The 20,553-nt window shown below is 49.9% G+C and overlaps 1 protein-coding gene across 1 annotated transcript; it reads right to left on the reverse strand.

Moving 5' to 3' along the window:
• Window positions 1-57: 57 nt before the first annotated feature.
• ECE2 (endothelin converting enzyme 2) lies at window positions 58-14,182 on the reverse strand. Its single transcript, XM_049629192.1, has 18 exons — window positions 14,099-14,182; window positions 13,632-13,856; window positions 13,287-13,422; window positions 12,866-13,081; window positions 12,274-12,398; window positions 12,035-12,181; window positions 11,807-11,872; window positions 7,751-7,939; window positions 6,904-7,046; window positions 6,408-6,522; window positions 4,907-5,017; window positions 3,508-3,786; window positions 2,894-2,997; window positions 2,593-2,703; window positions 2,400-2,467; window positions 2,047-2,237; window positions 1,834-1,929; window positions 58-1,115 (listed from the first exon to the last, which is right to left on the reverse strand). Exons 1-18 carry the CDS (start codon window positions 14,180-14,182, stop codon window positions 939-941), a joined length of 2,583 nt encoding a protein of 860 aa, XP_049485149.1. The 3' UTR covers window positions 58-938.
• Between the last annotated feature and the right edge of the window lie 6,371 nt (window positions 14,183-20,553).

Below are 20,553 nucleotides of genomic sequence, written 5' to 3' on the forward strand. Positions count from 1 at the left end.
TCATATTTCCATCCCCTGTGTCTGGCGACTGAGTAAATGAGTGTCTAGAAGCGTGCCTGGGATATAGAAGGTGCTTGATAAATGTTGGTGGAATGAGTAAATGAATAAATGAAAACAGGACTGAAGGAAGAGACAGGCTGACTGATGTCTGTCTATTTATTTGCACAGGGTCCTACAGGGCCAAGACCCCTCCCTCCCCACCCTCTCCCCTGTAAAAATAAACTCTATCTTTCTCTCTCCCTGTTCTATCTGCTTTTCTTCTTAGGCCAGGGAAGATAGTCATCCCCTAAGACTTGTGCCCCAAGACACAGGAACCAGCATCCCCTATACATACACACCACACATACTTCTCCTGAGCCCAGGGAAACCAGGATGCAGCAGGAGGGCTTGTAAAGGCCCTCAGGCTTCCACTAAGAGCTGAGTACAGTTGGTCTGTCAATGAGGGTTGGCAGGAGTATTGGGAGCAGCAGCATGAGGAACATGGGGTGGGGGACAGCCCCTGAGGGGGAGCTGAAAGGAGCTGAATCCACTCCCAAGTGGACACTGAGTGAGCCTCTGGGAGAAGCATGGGAGGCACACCACCCCAGACCCTGTGTGGTCAGAGTACAGCAGGCACAGCAGGTCCCAAGGCCACCAAGTCAAGTGATCTTAAGACCAGAAGAGGCAGACTCCTTCCTGCGGGAACTGGTGCCCCCCACCCAGGCCTCTTCCAGGCAGGGTGACATGGAAGGATGTCACAGTGAATGGTGGGGGCTCCGCTGGAGGCAGGGGTACCCCCAAAGCAGAGGCACAATGTGGTGTTTGAGGGAGGACCGGGACTCACGTCACCTGTGGTGAGGAGCTGGCATTTGACCTCTCTAAACCTGGAGCGAACATCCTTGCCCGGCGAGCTGCCCCAGGCCCTGGCAACAGCCAGCCAATTCTCCCCAATCCCACGTCTACCACACCTCACACAGCTGCCCTGGGTTCATGGGAGAGCCGACAGGGCAGCCGAAGTGCCACAGGAAGTCACGGGAGTTGGAGAGAGTACCCAGCACGCGGAAGCGGGCAGGGCTGTGGGGGTCGGTCACCAGCCCCTCGTGAGAGCTCTCGGGTGTGCGGACTGAGCACCACACCTGCAGGCCAGGACAGACACGGGGACATATGGTGTCTAGTGCGGGCAGGGCCACAGACTTGGCTGCAGCCGAGCCATCCCAGGGACGCAAACCACCACTACCCCCAGCCTCTCTGCTCAAGAGGTCTCCAGGCCACACCCAGCATCTCAGCTATAACCCCTTGCTATCAGCAACAAAGGAAGGAAGCACGGCCTCCCTCCCAAACTCCTTGAAGGCCTTTCAGAGGTGCCCTGGACAGTGGGTTGCCCAGATTGGATGCATCCGAGGGGAAGAAGCGTGGCCCCCAGAGGCTGCCTGCCGGAGTGCAAAGTACCTTCAGGAGACCCTGAGCAAGGAGACTTGCTCTGCCATTTCCTTTATTCCTGGGTAGCCCTGGATGAGCCACTTTGTCCCCAAGCTTCAGCTGCCTCCTCCACAGCCACCTCACAGGAACGTGGCAGGGATCAATCCTGCTCCCTACCCGCCGCCCCTCAAGCAGGACAGCCTCGCCCTTTGAGATCTGCAAAAGCCTGAAGAGTTCTCCTTCCTCAGGCCTCTCTGCATGCTTTCACAAGCCCCAGCTGAGAAGCTCTGGGCACCAGGCCTTCCCAGACCACCTTCCATACCCCAACTTCAGCCCTATTTCCCAGTCCCTTTCCTGCATGCCCCAGACTTCTAATGACATGCCCAGGAGGGAGCGGGAGAGGGGCAGGCCCCAGGCCTCCTAGGAGGGCAATACCTGGGCAAATCCCACAAAGAAGAGCTGGTGATTGGTGAGCCCCACAGCTGGCAACTGCTGCTCCTCCCCGTGATTTCTCAGCCACGCTTTGTAAGCCTGGGGTCAGGCACAGGACGGGCAAGGCCATCAGGGGTAGCCCACCACCTCCACCCGCTGCCCATGTCCCCCAGGGTGGGTGAGCCTCGGCCACCAGAGGCCCACCAGGCCACTCACGTTATAGGCAGCCTTAAGTCCCCCGTTGTCAGCGATGTTCTCCCCCAGCGTCTGGCGGCCGTTGAGCCTCTCCCCATTGACCTGGTACTGGCTGTACTGCTCCTCCATGCAGGCCGTGTGATTCCGGAAGGCTGCCAGTGACTCATTCTGCCACCAGGGACGCAGGTTCCCTTCCTTGTCATATTCGCGCCCTGAGAAGAACTAACCTTTGCACCACACCAAGACCAGAGCAGCCTTCCACCAGCCCTAGTCCACAGACTCCAGGGTCCGTGTGGCCTGCTCCCAATATCCCAAGGCCTCACAAGAACCACCAGGAATTCTAGGCTGGAGGGGGCAACTCTGTGGGCCTCTACCTTGGTCATCAAAGGCATGTGTCAACTCATGGCCCATCACCACGCCGATGCCACCAAAGTTCAGGGCCCTGGTAGGTGAGGAATGCTGCATGAGGACATGGTAGGGGAACTTCTGGATCCCACCTCCAGCCCTGCGCTCAGCTCATCCGCAGGCCCAAGCCCCAGGACCCAGCCCCTCCTGCCTCAGACACACTTGGGGTGGTTCCGGGTGTAGAAGGGGGCCTGCAGGATGCCAGCAGGGAAGACGATCTCATTCTTGGTTGGAAGGTAGTAGGCATTCACCGTCTGGGGCGTCATGCTCCACCTGGGAGAGCAAAAGGGAGAGGCTGAGGCTCCTGACTCTCCTGATGCCCCTCCCAGCCCAGCAGCCTTGACCTATCTCCTGCAAAGACCTTGCGCCTCTGGTTGAAATGTCTTGCCACCCCCTTCCCCAGCCCTGGAAATCTCCCCTACCTCTCCTGCTGCCCCAAGCGTCTACAGCCCCCCATTCTCACTGGTCCCGGCTGGGAGGCTTGCGGAGCTGGTCAGCCATCACCTTAGCAGAGAAATTGTACAAATTCAACATGTTCTGGAAAAAGGAATCTTCAGAGACTTCATACTGTGGGAGTGGTGAGAAGCAGAAAGCAAGCAAGACAACATGTTGGAGAAGATAATAGTCCCAGTTTGGCTACTAATTAGCACCTCTCTAAGCCTCTGTTTCCTCAACTGCAAAGTAAGAGCAAAATATTTAAGAAATAAGAATCACCAATATTTACATACTACCTCCTTCTATTCTCACAACAACCCTATGAGGTAGGTACTACTAGGGTCCCCATTTTACAAATGAAGACACTGAGGCCCAGAGAAGTTACATAACTCGTTCAAGGTTACCCAGTTAGGTAGAAGTAGAAACAGGATTTGCGAACACTGCATTCCACCCATCCCTGGCCTGTGGCCTGGCACAGAGCCAGCATTTGAACAATGTCAGTTGCCCATACTTGCCTCTGAAAGGAACCAAAAACCACCTCCTTCCCTCCCAGTGTTTGAGCCCCAATTAGTGAGCCAAGAATAGAGCCCCCACCCCCGCTCCCCTAGATGAAATTCAGCACTGGTGAGCAGAAGTACTCACCCCGTCATAAACATCATCCAGCTCTTTGGGCTCCAGGATGAAGTCCGGGAAACCAATCATATCATAGATGGCATCTGCCTGAAGAGAGTAGGTTAGGGTTTCCCTCCCCAGTCTCCCTCCAAAAAACTGTGTCCTCCATCCCCACCTGAAGATGGCGCCCCAACCCTTGCTACGGCTCACTTTCTCCTTGGCTGCCCGGCGGGTTTTCTCATCCATCCAAACCAGCTGCCCCAGGGCCTCCTCGAAGGCACTCCGGATCTCGCTGATCATCCCCTCAGCCTGCGAGGGAGCAGGCACAAGTCGGCTTCCACTCACACTGATGCGTTCTTTCTCCCTGTCCACCCTAGTGTCCCATCCCTGTCCTTCCAGGGGAGTGCCCAGACTCTCGAAATAAGGCTGAGCATCTTGGGAAGATGAAAAGGAAACACTATTTGTGAAGGTGCTGAGATGGTGGGTGGCTCCTTTTCTCATTGATCAAGAATTTTAACTGACAATAAGTTAACTGAAGAAATATAATTTAATACAGTACATTGATTTTTATCTAAAAATGAAAGGAAGGCATTAAGAGCAGAAAATTTGGGAAATTAGGGGCATCCAGGTGGCTCAGTTGGTTAAGTGGCCAACTCTTGATCTTGGCTCAGGTCATGATCTCATGGTTCGTGGGATCGAGCCCTGCATCTGGCTCTGTGCTGACAGCATGGAGCCCACTTGGGATTCTCTCTCTCCCTCTCTCACTACCCCTCCCTACATGCGTGTACGTTCTCTAAATAAATAGAGAAAACTTAAAAAAGAAAAAGAAAAAAGAAAATTTGGGAAATTGAGAAAAGTTGAAGAAGAATATAGACCACTTATAACCCCATCACTCAGAGATAAGCCCTCTTAACTTTTGATTATATACTTTGAGTGTCTTTCCCTGCCCAGCTATACATATATAACACAGAATTATATTGTGTAACATACATATATTTTGTCAGCTACTTCTTTTCACTTAACACTATATCATGAGCTTTAAGGCTGCCTCACAACCCACTCTAACCACAATCTTTCTTCCAGTCCCCTATGATTAGACATTTAAGTTGTTTTCATTTTCACCTATTATAAACCACCCTGCAATAAACAGTCTTGTAGATAATACTTTAAGCACATTCATTATCATCTCCTAATAAATAATAAGTATTATTTTTCTAACTGGAGAGGCAACATAAACTCATTGCAGAACATTTGGAAAATACAGAGAACTTTAAAGGACAAAAAGAACCCCTCAATCCCACCACCAAAATACTGTCCATTTATTGATGAATTTCCTTTCAGTTTTTCACCCCCTCTATGTACACACATGAACGAACAGTGAATTTTAACTAAAACAAGGGGTATTATTGGAAGGACCTTGAAGACTCACAATTTCCTTGCTTTGCCGGTCAAACGTGGCCTTCACAAAGAGGGAGCCCAAAGCGAAGCCAAGTGCGTCATCCGTGTTGGAGATACAGGTCTGCCACCTTGGCGTGCAGGACTGTAAGGGACAAAGAGCCAGGCCTCCCAGAGATGGCTATGCTTTCCGTCTGGGCTGCTCTCCTCTCTGTCTCTGGGGCCAGCCCTCTCAGCTCTGAACAATGAAAGCCTGGGTTTGGGGAGCTGCCGTCTCTCCCTCAGACTCCGGGGAAAATAAAGGGCAGAATGGAAAAATGTGCCAACCCCAGCAGCAAAACTGCAGGAGGAACATGTGTGCTGCCTACTCCGTGCTCAGTACTCTCCTCCTCTTAAGTTTCTAAGAGGCCCACTGGGGTCCAGAAGTTTCTTTGCTCATATCGCAGCCTTATATCCAGTCAGTCCCTCATGCAAGAAACCTGCAAAAGTCACCAGACTCCTCCATCCCCCACCCCTACATTCAATCCATCACCAAGGCTACCACTTCTACTTCTTAGTCATCTCCCCTGTCCACCCCATTGCCACTTCCCTGCCCTACAACACTCTCACCTCCGGCCCAAGATTGCAGTCACTTCCTAACTAGACACTCTGATTTCATTCTCATCCCTCTCCCCCTCCCGTGACACTCCCCTCCATCTTCCATTTAGCTTCCAGAAAGACTACCCGATACACAAATCTAACTGGGTTATTCTTCTGCTTAAAATCATCCCATGGTTGCCCATTACTGAAAGAATTGAGGCCTGACTTTTTTTTTTTTTTTTAGGCCTGACTTCTTAATGGAGCATTCAGGTCCCTTCAGGGACTGCCCCAGGCCCACCTCACCCCCCTCAGCCTCTCAGCTGCCCCGTTTGCAAGCTCATACCAGAGCACATGCAAACCCACAATGCTCCTTGCCTCTAGGAATTTACACATGCTATTCTTTCTGACTAGAGTGCCCTTTTCCCTTGCTCCTTTGGTGAACTACCTCAAACATCACCTCTTCATAAAAGTCTTTCCTAATGCTGCCTCCTCCCCCAGGTAGAATGTACTATCCCTTCCTCTGTTCTATAGCACAAAGGTCTTTCACACAGTGTGAGCACTTACCACCCCAAAATACCATGTTTGGTTACGTGTCCATTTTCCCCACTTAATGGGGTATCTTGAAACTAAGAACTGCATTTATTCATCTTTTTAACCATTATCATCAAAGCTGAATGCCTCTACGTACCATGTACCGGGTAGGTGCTTCACTTACATTAACTCAGTCCTCAAGACAACCCTACAAGGTACTCCTGCTTCACACACCAGCAAATGGAGAGTCAGAGAGGCTGGGTGACATGCCCAAGGTCCCATAGGCTAAAAAATGGAGGAGTTGGGATTGACACCCAAGTCATCTTGATTCCTACTCCTGTGCTCCATACTATACCATGAGGCAAATGGTGCCTGACAGTCAGCTAGGCTGGACTGGAAGGTGGGGACAGAGTCAGAAAGCCCACCTTCTTGGTGCCATAGAGGGTCTCCAGCAGCTTCTCTTGTGCAGACTCAAAGCGGTGGTCCAGGCTCGAGGTTGTCTTCTGCACCAGGTTCCAAATCAGGTAATTGTTCAGGACACTGGCATCCAGACCAGACATAAGGGAAGGGCAGGTGGGGTACCATTTTCACCCCCAATCTGCTCCATGAATGTGCAGGCAACAGAAGTCCTGAGAGGCATATGCAGGAGCTGTCCCAGAATCTCTCTCTCTCCCCTGGGACCACACACCTGCCTGCAGAAGTCAGTTTGGAGAAGGTGTGGGAATAAAGAGCACAAATGGGCCCCCTGAAGCCTCACCCTATGGGAATAGCCTGCAGACATTCTCTTTTGATGTTTGGAAGGTCCAGGACCTTGTCAAATGCTGCTCTGTGTCTGGCTGTGACAGTCCCCCATGCCCAGTCCCTGCCTGGACCTGCATGGAGCTCTGAGTCCCACCTCCCACACTCTGGGCTCCCCCCAACCTTGGCTCTGTGTGGTTGATGAGCTCTGACACCTGCTGCAAATAATCCTTCCCATACACCACCACGGGCTCAGAGTCACCCAGCTCCAGCGGTGACAGCAAGAAAGATAGAAACTCCAGCCAGTCCATGGAGGGTGCCAGGGCCTACAAGCAAAAAAAAAAAAAAAAAAAAAAAAAATCTAAAGCCTCCTTGCCTACACTCCTGGCTTCCAGCAGACCCCTGCCCCACTGATATGCTGGAGCCTGGGAGCCCTTCTCATTACCATGGCAACATCTATTAGCTGCTTGGTAGCCCCTTCCTATAATAAACCCTTTTCCAGGCCTGAGCACTCCTCAATCTGGGAGCCCAATCAGTTATTATACAAGAAAAAGCACTCTATGTAATACTCAGCGGGGGCATAGATATTCAAATATTTTCATAACCATTGATAAAATACCACCCAGAATCCCTACATAGCTGGTCTCTCCTTCCAGAACCCTCCCCTCCCCCATCCAAAATCTCCATAATCCAACTAAAGTGTTGATTCCTGGCAACTAAAGGAGATGCTTCCAAATTTCTTCTGATTGTTTTGTGGACATCTTGTACAAATTGTTATAGATTTTTAATATAATCCCTCTGTGCATCCCCAGGCAACATGAAGGAGGACCAAGAGATGTCCTAGTGAGAGGTGGCCTAAAATGGACACCACTTTTCTTTCCAGGATAGTAACAGTGCAGCTGGGAAGCTCACAGAAGCGAGCAAATGAGGAACCGATTGGCTGCCTCAGAAAGATGACAGGAAGGGAAGCTGGGAGGTCTGCCCCAGGGCCTGGCCCCTCCCAGCTGTCTCTGTTCCTCCCAGGCCCCACCTGCAGCTCCGCAATGCTCATCTTATGATAGATCTTCTCCTCATCCCGCCGCTGGTCCTGGGGTACTGTGATGTTGGCCAGTTGAATCTCCAGCTCCAGCACCTGTCGCATCTGCTCCCGTGTAGAGGCTGGCCGTCCACCCAGCAGCATCCCCAGCTCCTCCATGTAGTCCAGGTAGGCAGTAAGCACCTGTCAAGGCCCTGAGTCATCCTCAGAGCCCAGCAACAGGTCCTGCGCAAGGCTGAGAGGGCCTGTTCTGGCCCCCACCTCTGTTTACCATCTCTTCTGCGGATTCTCCTCACAGAAGCTTTCTTGGACGATCCTGTTTTATTTCTGTCATACTGCTTACCAGTACCTGCTAGGATCTTGTTTATTTATTTGCACGCTTGTTGATCAGTTATTTCCCAAATGAGAAGGTTAGTTCAGGAGAGCACTGTTCCAAGTTACAGCAACTTAGTCACCCTTCTACCCCTAGGGCCTAGAATGGGGCCTACCACTGAACAAGTGCCCTGTAAATATTCATCCAGTAGATAGACATGCTTCCCACACTGCTCTGCCTTCTCATTTCCTAAAGCCCTTCTATTTTTCCAGCACATCAGTGACCACATGTCTTCACTTAACAACTGAGTGGACCCCATGGGGAATTTAGTCACAGTAGCTTTAATGGCCTTCTGTCTCCCATCCAGCCAGGTCTCAACCTTGCTGCTTTCTCAGCTCCCCTCTAGTCTCTAAGGGGGAGAAAAGAGCAGAAAAGAAATACATATGACCACAGGTAAACACACGTATCAGACTCTGCTAGGGTTCTATAAGTGATGTGTCCTTTTTCCCCTCTCACTGCAGCTCCATATAGTGGGTATTAGTTCCATTTTCCAGATGGGGAAACAAGCTTGGGAAGGTTACATGACTTGACTCATATCACAAACTAGCAGATGGCAGAATCCAAATGTGGCTCAGGCCTGACGGTTCCAGGGCCGGTGCCCCAGCACTACCCAGGCCCAGGAGGCACTTGTGTTGCTTCAGCCCCTGCTGGCACTTGAGCTGAATGAGGTAGGGACTATTTTCTCTCTTCTCCACTGTAGTCTTAGGCTCTAGCCCAGCATCTGGCACATAGTAGGTGTTCAATAAATATTTGTTGAATGAAAGGATGAGAACCTGCAAACAGACCCTCAGCACCACTCAGCACCAACTCCCTGTGGCCCTCCTCCCAGGGCCCACTCCTCACTCCGGCCCTGAAGCCCCACCCTGAGCTCCCTTAATCACCAAAGGCCGTCTCCTCTTCCACTCTATTGAAAAGTTTTAAAATCCATTAAATATCCATTTAATATCCATTCCCTGCACCTCAAAATTTCTTTCTCCCACCTCTCCTCTCCCTTGCTGCTGATGTCAGAGGAAGAGATTTGAGGACCAGTCCCAGTCATCCCAGGTCCTGAGGGGAATGGTTGACTCAACCAGTCACCCTGACTATGCCCTGCCCCTACCCACCTCACTTACCCCTTTCTCACCCTACCTTTAGCTGAAGATTTACCCTGAGACTTTCCTGAACCCTGATTTACTCCTAAGTTTTTATCCTATGTGAACCTTTTATGCTACAGCTTCCACTAGATGCTGGCACAGACTTCCTACTCGAGACAATCCAGCAACACACTGAGAGCCAAACTGAAGCTTTCTCCTGCCAGTTCCTGGTTGTTGTGGTTCTCTCCTGAATTCTCAAAATTCTCTCCTCTCCTGACTCAGGTGATGTCAAACCACATATCTGTTCATGCCACTCCCAATGTGGTATTTTAAAAATGTATATTAAATTATTTTGAGGGACAGAGAGAGAGAGAGAGAGAGAGAGAGAGAGAGAACATGAGCAAGGGAGAGGCAGAGAGAGAGGGAGAGAGGGAATTCCAAGCAGGCTCCATGCTGCAGCACAAAGCCCAACACGGGGTTTAATCCCACAAACCGTGAGATCATGACCTGAGCCGAAACCAAGAGTCTGACACCCAACTGACTGAGCCACCCAGATGCCCTGCCAGTCTCAGTTTTGATGAGTTTCCTTTTCTATTTCTTTTGGAATAAGTGCTAAATCTGACCCACAGGGGTCATGCACAATATGAATCTACATACCTGTCCAGAAGGCCTTGGCCCACTCCCCTCCTACCCCTCTCTGGTCCATCAATAGGTTATATGCCTCCCCACCTCACAGCCTTTGCACAAGCTTTTCCCTTTGCCTAAACCCTCTCCTTTCACTGCAGCCTGCTGTTACCCTAGGACTAGGCTGGTTCCCTGTGACGCTCAGTCTCAGAACACTGTGCTTCTCCTCTGTGACAGTCCCAGCAACTTCACACAGGAGAACTGTGCACTGAGCCATTTCCTGTCTCCTCCCCCACCTAGAGGCCAAAGGCAATGTCTTGCTGACCACATGCCAGGAGGAGGGTCTGCCTGAGGAATGCTCAGTGTTTGAAAACCAATGAAGGGACAAATGACTCTAGCAGTTGTTTTACTCCACAGCAGTCTACCTCACTGGCTGTCTTTCTCCCACTGCCCTTAAAATACAGGGATATTCTTCTTTCCCTTCTGTATTCTACCTCTGCCTCTCACTTCTCCTAGGCCTTTGTGTAGGTTTTTAAGGAGATGGCCCTGAAGTCCTCGGCTCCCTCCAGCCTCATCCTGTCTCCAGGACTCCACCCAGCTTCCACAGCTGCCTGCTGACCTTTCCATCTAGACATCTAGACATTGTCTGGATCCTTCACAACCACACATCTAAAACAAGTCGTTCCCACTCTCTGAGTGTCTGTATAAGCTTGCATCCCCCCTCCCCAAACAAGCACCATAGGAGGTAAATGCTATGATCCTCACTTTACAGATGAAGAAACAACTTCCAAGAGAATTTAATCAACTTGCACCAAGCCGCAGGGCTGGGATTAAAACCGAGGTCTGACCTCAAAGTCTGCCCTTTTCCTGTGATGTAACACTGTCTCCTTTTCCCCAACGTGCCCTGATCTTGTTCTTCTTACAGGCACCCCTGGTTCTCCAAGGACCGCTCCATTCCACCATCACTCAGGCTTATAGACTCATCTGTCTTTATCTCTTCCTCTTTCTACTCCTTTCTCCAAACACCCAGCCACCAGCAACTCATGATTTCCACTAGGTCATGTCTCTTGCATCCTGCCCTTCTTAACATTCCCTCTGCCACTGGCCACATCAGGGCCCTTACAGACTCAGAGCCTGGAGTGCAACTGACTCTTAACTCATCTCCAGGCTCCCTCTCTTGCATCTACTTGTCACACCTCAGCCAGACTGGCTTCCCAAAGCACTGCTCACTGTGTTGCTCCCTTCCTGCTCTGGAGCATGCAACAGCTCTCGGAGACCTATACAATGAACCCAGTGTGGCATTCCAGGTCCCCTCTGTAACTAGTTCCTACCCACCTGTCCAGCCCCTCATCTGCTCTGAGCTCCACATTTTGCCAAGCTGGACCCCTTCTCATGGTCCAAAAATGCCTTAGCCTTTCCTTCTTCAAGACTTTGTTTAAACTATTCTCATTACCCAGCATGCCCTCGCCCACTCTTAGATATTCTACAGGGCCCGGCTCAAACGCAATCTCTTTGGAAAGCTCTGACTACCTGAATCTCTCCTGAGGCCTAGAGACCCTCTTTTGAACCTGTTCTTAGCTATCTAGGTCCATAAAGCCATCTACATTGAAAGCTTTGTGTGACAGTGGCTCTGGAGGTACATCTCAGAATTCCCCCATTGCACCTGGCACATAGTAGAGGCCTATAAAATGTTTCCCTAGAAGAATAAAGGGGAGGAAGGAAAGAAGGGAAGAGGGAAGGGAAGGGAAGAAAAAAAAGAGGGTGGGAAAGAGAGGAGGGAGGGAAGGAAGGATGGAAGGGAGGAAGGAAAAAACTGAGGGAAGAGTGAAGGGAGGAAGACGGAAGGAAGGGTAGTTGGCTCACTAGCTGACAGGACAGGTTCACCTTCCCCACTATGACCCTTGGCAAAGGGGAAAGTAAACAGGAATCAGCCCAGCTCAACAGAGGGGTGGGGTTGGGTGTTCTGGGGATGCTCCTTACTTTCTCATTGGCGGTCCTGTTTAGGTAGTAATCTCGAGAGGGGAGAAAGAGCCCAGATTGGTCCACCTGCAATAGCAAATGAAGGGAGTAAGCCTTCCCCACACACATACCTGGACTCTTGTGCAGGGGTGGGGGGTGGGGCCACCCCAGCCTGCCTGTCATAGGGAAGGGGAGTCTGGGTCAGTCAATGGTCCATCAGTCCCTCTCAACCCTTCTCCAGAATGGTACCTGGATAACATTGCTGTTAGAACTCTTGGAGTCGGCACTGACATAGACAGTGAAGAAGGGGGTGGCTCTGTAGGTCCCTGCTACTGCCTTCAGCACTTCCATGAAGTTATCCTGGTCCCAGGACCCCGTGATGTTCCAACCACCAATCTGGGTAGAGACCATAATGGAAACTATGGCACAGAGGCCCCCAAAGCTTATCCTCTCCCAGGACCTATCCTGACCTCCCCCAGTGGTCCTGCCTTGTCAATGAGGTCTCGCAGCGGCTGGGCTCCCAGCTCCTCAATGCGCTCCACCTGCAGACAGGATAGGTAGAAGCGCTGTGTCTTCCGCTCCGCTTCGCTGCTTGAATTGAAGGTGGTGTTTTCTGTGGGGTAGATCACATTTTTCTGTGGGGTGGTTGACAGCTATGCTATCTAGTGAGAGGGGTCCTGGGCCCTTGCTTGGTCCCTCTCCCTGCCTTGTTAAGGGGCCGTCCTCCTAATGTAGACTCAGGAAGACCATCTGAAACCGCCAAGCGTGACTTCTTCTCCCCTGTCCATGGAAACCCTCAAAGATCTCTAAGCTCCACAGATTCCCTCGTGCCTGCCACACCTCAACAGTGATCCAAGCAGAGTGAAGAGAAGAGTCCTTTCGTTATAGTCAGAGATCTGTCCCCTCAAAGCCATCTCCACCTCTCAGGAACCCCCTGCTCTCTGCATCCCCTACCCAGGAATGTTTGCAGTCACCCACTTAGTCATTCAGTCATGGACCTTTATTGAGTACCTAAATGCGAAACCCTGTTCCAGGCATGAGTTGTACTTGGCACAATGCCTCCCTGACAGCCCCACTCACCAAGCAGGTGTTTCAGTATGGCCTGGTTCTGGTCCCAGAGGCTGTTGAAGGTGTTCCAGCGAGAACGCCCATCGGGCAGGGGATTTCTCTGAATCCAGCCTCCACAGGAAAACTGGTAAAAGTCCTCACAGGGACTCACACTACGGTCCAGAGACTCCAGGATTTTTCCAGCCACTCGAATGCAAGCCTCTGTGAGGCAGGTGCTGTGGGATGGGTCTGTGGCAGGGGACATGGTGGGGGGAAAGGGGGCTGTCGGTGGGTCTGAGAAAACAATGCTTTGGGGAAAGCCATGACAGCAAGAAGGTTGGGAGGAGAGAGAAAAGTTGGGGGAAGACTGGCCCCAACCAGAGAAAACCTTAGGGGTCCTTGAGCCAGAGCCCCCCACACCAAGAGGGCTGGTGACAGGTGTGGGCCCACCTACCTCTGTGGTACTGGACCCCCAGGGCCACGAAGCAGCCCAGAAGCAGTGCACCCAGCAGTAGAGAGACAGCTGCTAAGACCAGCTCCAGTTGCGTGTGAGAGCCCAAGAGGTCTCTTGTCCTCTTCTGGAATCCCACCTGGGAACACAGGATGACAGTGAGCTACCAAGCTGCAGGTGAGAATCCAAGTTCACAGAAGTCCTCCCAAAGGGTGAAGACACAGCCAGTTTCCAGAGCCACGGAGCAAAGACGCTAAAGGGGTCAACTTTGGGCACAGGGGCAATGAGGCAGTCTGAGTTGAGCCCTGAGCCTGTTTAGTGCAACGTCATGGCTTACAATCGCCTCACCACAGCCCTAGCGCAGAGGCCAGAGATGGAGGGGAGGTGGGGGCAGGTGACCCTCCAGGGCAGCCCAGAGCTCCTGGGTCTGCCAGACGTCCTGTCAGGGCTGGGGCCTGGCGAGAAAGGGAGAACCCCCTTGCCCACCTCCACAGCGTCCGGGGAGGCCCCGCCCTCTACGGGGGTCTCAGGTGCGTCTTCCTCCCGCAGCGTGGTCCGTTTGTACTCCACCATCTGCCAGACAGTCGGGGGCGCCAACCGAAGTCAGGCAGAGAGGGCTCTTTGGCCACGGCCCTGCCCCAGTGCCCCTGGCCTGGCCAGGCCCCCTCCTCTCTGCGGTGAGGGCCCCCTCTCTCCTGCCGGGCTCGCCGGCCTGGGCCCCCCACGCCCGACCCGCGGCCCCCTCTGAGACTCAGCCCTTTCACCGCCAGCCCGAGCCCCTGCCCTGCCGACGCCGCCTGCTCCCTCAGCCTCACCCCCTCCACCCAGGCCTCTCCCCGGAGCCCGGGGCTCCCACTCACGTTGCCGCCACCGCCCAGCTCCTGCAGCGCAACGTTCATGGTGGAGTCGGGGCGGGCGGCACCTTAGGGCTCCCGGCGGCTGGCCCTTGCCCAGGCCTCGGCCTCGGCTCCTGGCCCCCAGCCCTCACCGCCGCCCGCCATCAAGGCCTCTGCCGCAGCCCCTCGCTCCGCCGCTGCCGCCGCCGCCGCCGCCGCCGCCCCCGCCTGCCCGAGCCCCCTCCCGCTGCGGCGCCCCGCCCGAGGTGGGGGTAACGTGGGGGGAGGAGCGTGCCCGCCGCTGCCCGCTGCCCGCCGCCCGCCCTGTGCGCCGGGACCTGGACCTCGCTCGGGTGCCGGCGGCCACCCTCCAGCAACACCAGGACCCCTGTCCTCTTCAGGATCAGCCTACCCCCCTCCTAGCAACACTCTCCTGCCAGCCACCCATAATTTCCATGCCTTTGACCCAGTCTCAACCCCCGGTGATATTTCTTGGCCCAATTCCTCGAACTGCAGGCCCTCCCACCCCCTTTAAACACCTTTGGGAAATTATGCTCTCGGGAGGAACATCTGTCCCCAGCAGTCCACACAGCCCCTCCTCAGCCAGCATAGGCAAAGCAGAACATGGGGGTCGACCCACATTCAGAGGGTCCATACAGCATCTACCCAGAGAGCACACAGACCCAGAGTAACACAGGCAGGCACTCAGCCCAACACATGGTCCCTGCACACACACAGTATACACACTGCACACTCACCATGGAGACCTGGATAAGGCACCCAGAGCCAGCACACAAACTACACCGTCCTTCTCTACACACACAGCACACATATACAGCACACACACAAAGTACATGGGCACCACACACACACACACAATCCACACTCTGACTCCACTCTTACATGTTGCTTCAAGACTGCACTTTTACTCCCCAAGATAATTGTTGTCATCAGATCATCTCACAAAGGGAGGGTTACAGATGGTGACAAACCGGCAGGGAAAAAAACAGCCATGTACAGATATTTAAAGAAAAGACGTGCTAACACTTCTAACTTGAGGAAAGCAAACCATTTTATTTGGGAGGTTTACAAGGAAAAAAAAAACACCAAGCAATATTTAACTGAGAGGCAGTAGTGTGGCATCTACGCATCTGCCATCTGCCTTCCATATTGTCATTCCTTAATCAGGCCTGGCGGTGTTGCAGTCTGCTGCACTGAAGAGTGCCCAGGCTTTTTGCCACAGTTTTTTTTTTTTTTTTAAAGTGCCTCATCCTCGTCCCTCTTCCCCAGCAGAGTTCATGAATTTGACGTGAGAAGACTCAGAATGGGGGCAAATCCATAATCAATTTCTCAACACTCACGTCAGTCCTCAGCTTGCTGCATAAGGTTTTAACATGGGTTGCTCTTGTGGCTGAGAAAGGGTGGCTGATGAATGGATCGGGTTAAGAATGTGGATTGCTTCCTTTGGCATTTCCACCCCCTTCCCTGTCCCCCCCACCCCCACCCAATTGCATGCTCTCAAGTTGGAGACATAGGAGACAGTACAGTGTCATAGGTAGGATGAAGGATTCTGGATTCAGACTCCATGCCCTCACTTGTAAAACTGAAATAAGAGTAGTGCCTATTTCAAAGGACAGTGTCTGGCATATAAAGGGCACTCAATGTGTTAGCTGCTATTTTCGTGTTATTGTTGTTAAAATCCCGCAGGTAGAAATGAGAATTGTAAGGCGGGAGGAAGCCTGTCCTATTTCCCAGGTGTTAGAGTAGGTAGATGGGTTCTAAGTTGTTTAGCGGTTCTCTGTGCAAGAAGCTTTCACATCTAGCCATACTGGGGTCTGCAGCAGCGAGGCCTTGGGATATCCACTCACAACAAGTTTCTGGAGTTATTCATGTTCACTCTGATGCAGCATCGCAGTGGCACTCGCCTCTTCCCCTTGTCACCTACAAGCCTGGATGAAGGGAAACATGTTAGCAGAGGCAGTCTTGGCCCGTGGGAAATTCCACCATGGCATGACTATGTGAGTGTAACCGAAGCTACTATATAAGGGCTTCTGGCAACAGGCTCATTAGAAATAGTCCCATGCCAGGGCGCCTGGGTGGCTCAGTCGGTTGGGCGTCCGACTTCGGCTCAGGCCATGATCTCGTGGTCCGTGAATTCGAGCCCTGCGTCGGGCTCTGTGCTGACAGCTCAGAGCCTGGAGCCTGTTTCGGATTCTGTATCTCCCTCTCTCTCTGACCCTCCCCCGTTCATGCTCTGTCTCTCTCTGTCTCAAAAATAAATAAATGTTAAAAAAAAAAGAGAAATAGTCCCATGCCTACTGCAATGCCAAAATAGAAATAGCAAGCCTATATAACACTTTAGTATACGCCAGCCACTGTTCTAGGTGCTTTACCTCTATGTACTCGTTTGCCCTTATGGCACTTATGAAGCCATTTTACAGATGAGCAGACTGAGGCATAGAAAGGCTGAGAGTCACACAACTCATAAGTAGCAGAGCTGGGATTTAAACCCAAGAAGTCTGGCTCCTTTCTGGAGAGCACTTTGGCAACATGAATCGAAAGGAGGTTATACTTCCTTCCAGCATTAGTTGCTTGTCTTCTGCCACATTTTCTCTGAAAGGGCTAGGGGAAACACATCAGTTTTCAAGCCGGACAGATCTGAACTCAAATCTGGGCTCAATGCTTTATCAGCTGTATCATCTTTATCAAGTGACTTGAAAGCTCTGACCCTTAATTTTCTTTATCTGTAAAATGGGAACAATCGTCAGTGTCTCAGAGAGTTGCTGTGAGAATTAAATGCAGCCATGTATGAGAAAGACTGGTACCTAGTTTTACAGTGTTCTCAGTTTCACTAGGCTTGGCCTAAATGGACATTTCCTTTCCATGCCTCTTTCGTGATTCAAGTTATTTATTAGGCTCATAACTATTCCTGACTACATGTTAAATACCCTACTCTGAGAGGTCGGAGATTGCTCTAATCTATAATTCTCTTTTCTTTCCTCTGTGTTTGTCACCCTGACTCTTTTTCTTCTCTCATTCTATTGTTTTTTTCTCTTTCTCTTTTCTGCTCTTCTTTTCCTATAGGAATGATCTTTCTTTTGGTCTTTTTTTCCCTCTAAATTGATTGTGAATTGAGAGGGAATGGACAATGGCTTATGTGCTAAATTTACAAGAACAATGTAGTCATGAAGATAATAAGACACAATAATGTCCAGTGTTGACAAAAATGGGAAATATGGGCACTCTCTACATTGCTGGTGGCTTATAAATTGATAAAACTTTTTGGCAGTATGAATCAAAAAATGTAAGTGTATATACCCTTTGAACCAGAAAGTCTTATTCTGGGAAATTGTTCCAGGGAATAATCATTATCCATAGGATGTTTGTATCAACTAGCTTTTGCTGCATAACAACCCTCTCCAAACTTTGTGGATCAAAATAGCAAACATGTATTATTTCTTATATTCTTGCAAGTTGACTGGGTGGTTGTTCAGTTCTGGTTCAGCTCAGTAAGAGCTGGAGGGCCTAGCTGAATGGCCTCACTGACATGTTTGGGCCTCAGTCGGGATGACTGGACCCTGTCTCTGTATGGTGTCTCCTTCTCCAGGAGGAAAACCCAGGCTCGTTCATATGGTGGTATCAGGATTCCTAGCAACAAAAAATGGGGCAAGCCTCAGTATATAAACAGTTTTCAAGCCTCTGTCTATCCCACATTTGCTAATGTCCCTACACAGCAAAGCAAGTCAGATGGTCAAGCCCAGATTTAGGAAGAGAGAAACAGAATTTACTATTTGATTGGAGGAGCTACAAAATATTGGAATCATTTTTTTCCTACAACGTTTGTTCATCACAGGACTGTCTGTAATAACAACAAAAACAAACAAGAAGAGTAGAGGACAAAAAAAATTAAACGTCTTCTCAAATAAATCAAACATCCATACAATGGGATAACAATGCAACATTTATAAATGACTGAAAGGAAGAGTTAATGCTATAGGGAAATGTTCTCCATATAGAATTAAGTGGGGGAGTAAAAGGGTTACAAAATCTTATTTTTGTGAAGCAAAAAAGCATAAAGCACAGATTTTATTTATTTTGTTTATTTATTTTGGGAGAGAAAGAGAGAGAGCGTGTGCTCAAGCACAAGTGGTGAGGGGCAGAGAAAAAATCCCAAGCAGGCTCTGAGCTGCCAGCACAGAGCCTGAGCAGGTCTTGATCTCACCAACTGAACCATGAGATCCTGACCTGAGCCAAAATCAACTCAGTCATTTAATTGACTGGGCCACCCAGGCACCCCTAAAAAGCACAGATTTTAAAAAAGAGATTGGAAGGACAGCAACAAAATGGTAATATATCTAATGATGAGATTACTTTTAACTTCTTCCTTATGCTTTTCTGTATACAGTTAACAATTCTACTGTCCTGCACTTACCTAAGCACTTCACATATGTTAATTTAATCTTCACAATGACCCAATAAGATATAGTCTAGCAGTATCATTGTCCCTATTTTACAGATGAGGAACCTAAGACACAGGAAAGCTTACTAACATACCCAAAGTCACACATCAGGTAGAAGGCAGATCCTTGATTTCATTCTAAACTCCATGCTCTTTTAACTATTATTCTTTCTTCTAAGTCAAGTGATTTGTCTGGAACCAGAGTGTGGTGTTTGGTAAATGGACTATATCATTGGTTTTAAACCTTTAAAAAAAAATCATCAGGGGCGCCTGGGTGGCTCAGTCGGTTAAGCGTCCGACTTCAGCTCAGGTCACGATCTCGCGGTCCGTGAGTTTGAGCCCCGCGTCGGGCTCTGGGCTGATGGCTCAGAGCCTGGAGCCTGCTTCCGATTCTGTGTCTCCCTCTCTCTCTGCCCTTCCCCCATTCATGCTCTGTCTCTCTCTGTCTCAAAAATAAATAAACGTTAAAAAAAAATTAAAAAAAATCATCAAACACTTTTTCTTGCAAAAGTAATATACTCCAGAAGTAGAATAAAAAGATGAAATTCCATCTGCCAGGATCCCAGTAACATCCTCAGAGAAAACCATTATTAGTAGTTTAGTATGTATCCTTCCATATCTTTCTTCTATATGCAATTACATACCTAAACACACTGTGTGTATGTGTGGGTATGCATATATGTGTGTGTATGCTTTTTCCCCATACATGAAATTATACTCTACCCTCATTATTTGGTGACATTTGGCCGGCTTTGGAGATCTTATCATGTCAATCTACACAGATCTGCCTTATTCCTTTTTGCGACTTAATCAGTTTCTTCTAAATAGAATGAGTCCCAGAAATACCCTCATGGTATGGACTTCCTTTGACAGGCTGGGAGCAAAGGGCCCCCAGAGAGAGTTTAAGAAAGGAGAAACATAGTCATGAGAGATGTAAAAAGATGACCCAAACATATTTGTAACCGGTTGTATTTGTTTCCTAGCATTGCTGTAACAAAGTACCACAAACTGAGTGGCTCAAAACAACAGAAACTTACTGTTTCACAGTTCTGGAGGTGAAAAATCCAAAATCAAGGTCGTGGCAGGACCATACTCCCTGGGAAGGCTCTGGAAGGAACCCTTTCTTGCCTCTTCCAGGTTCACCTGGCTCCCAGCAATCCCTAGTGTTCCTCGGCTTGGCTCCCCTTCCTCACATAACCTTTTCCCCTGTGTGTATGTGCCTTTGTGCATCTATCCTCTTATAAAAACATCAGTGATTGGATTTAGGGCCTACCCTAATCCAGTACGACCTCATCTTAGTTTAATTAATTACATCTGCAAAGACCTTATTTCCAAATTGAAGTTTATACTCTGAGGCTCCAGGTGGACAGGAATTTTAGGGGGCTTCCTATTCAACCTGCTACATAGGCCTAAAGTTTCCACCTTAATAAAAGTGGCATTATTACGCAATTGACAAAAAGCATAGTATTCTGTTTAGAGCATATGGATCAAGTCCACTAGGCTTTGAGGGACTCGCAGTTGAGAAATTCAATGCACTGTCAAAAAAGTGTAAACAAACTTAATTTCATATTAGCTGTGAAAACAAATTTTCATCTCATGGGTAGGGATGCAAAACTTTAGAATTTCCAGTAGAGGATCACAATTTAAAGGCCCCCTCCTCCCCCATCCACCTGGGTGGCTCAGTCGGTTAAGTGTCTGACTTCAGCTCAGGTCATATCTCATGGTTTGTGAGTTCAAGCCCCACGTCTGGCTCTGTGCTGACAGCTCAGAGCCTGGAGTCTGCTTTGGATTCTCTGTCTCCCTCTCTCTGCCCCTCCCCTTCTTGTGCTCTGTCTCTCTCTCTCTCATAAATAAATAAACATTAAAAAAATTAAATGATACCCCCAACATTTTTATAACATAACTGTAGCTTATATAATGCAGTATCATTCTGATTTTGCACCTAGGTCTTTTGCTTTAATCATGACCTGGCACA

Source organism: Panthera uncia, chromosome C2 (genome assembly GCF_023721935.1).
Source record: "Panthera uncia isolate 11264 chromosome C2, Puncia_PCG_1.0, whole genome shotgun sequence".
Lineage (NCBI taxonomy): Eukaryota > Metazoa > Chordata > Mammalia > Carnivora > Felidae > Panthera > Panthera uncia.

What these genes read in the sequence shown, in the direction of transcription:
- ECE2 (XM_049629192.1), bottom strand. Translation starts at nt 14,182, where the DNA reads ATGAACGTTGCGCTGCAGGAGCTGGGCGGTGGCGGCAACGTGAGTGGG. An exon ending in ATCAACCACACAGAGCCAAG is followed by an intron (nt 6,523 to 6,903) that starts GTTGGGGGGAGC and finishes TCTGGATGCCAG; the next exon opens with TGTCCTGAACAATTACCTGA. An exon ending in ACCGGCAAAGCAAGGAAATT is followed by an intron (nt 3,787 to 4,906) that starts GTGAGTCTTCAA and finishes GCTCCCTCGCAG; the next exon opens with GCTGAGGGGATGATCAGCGA.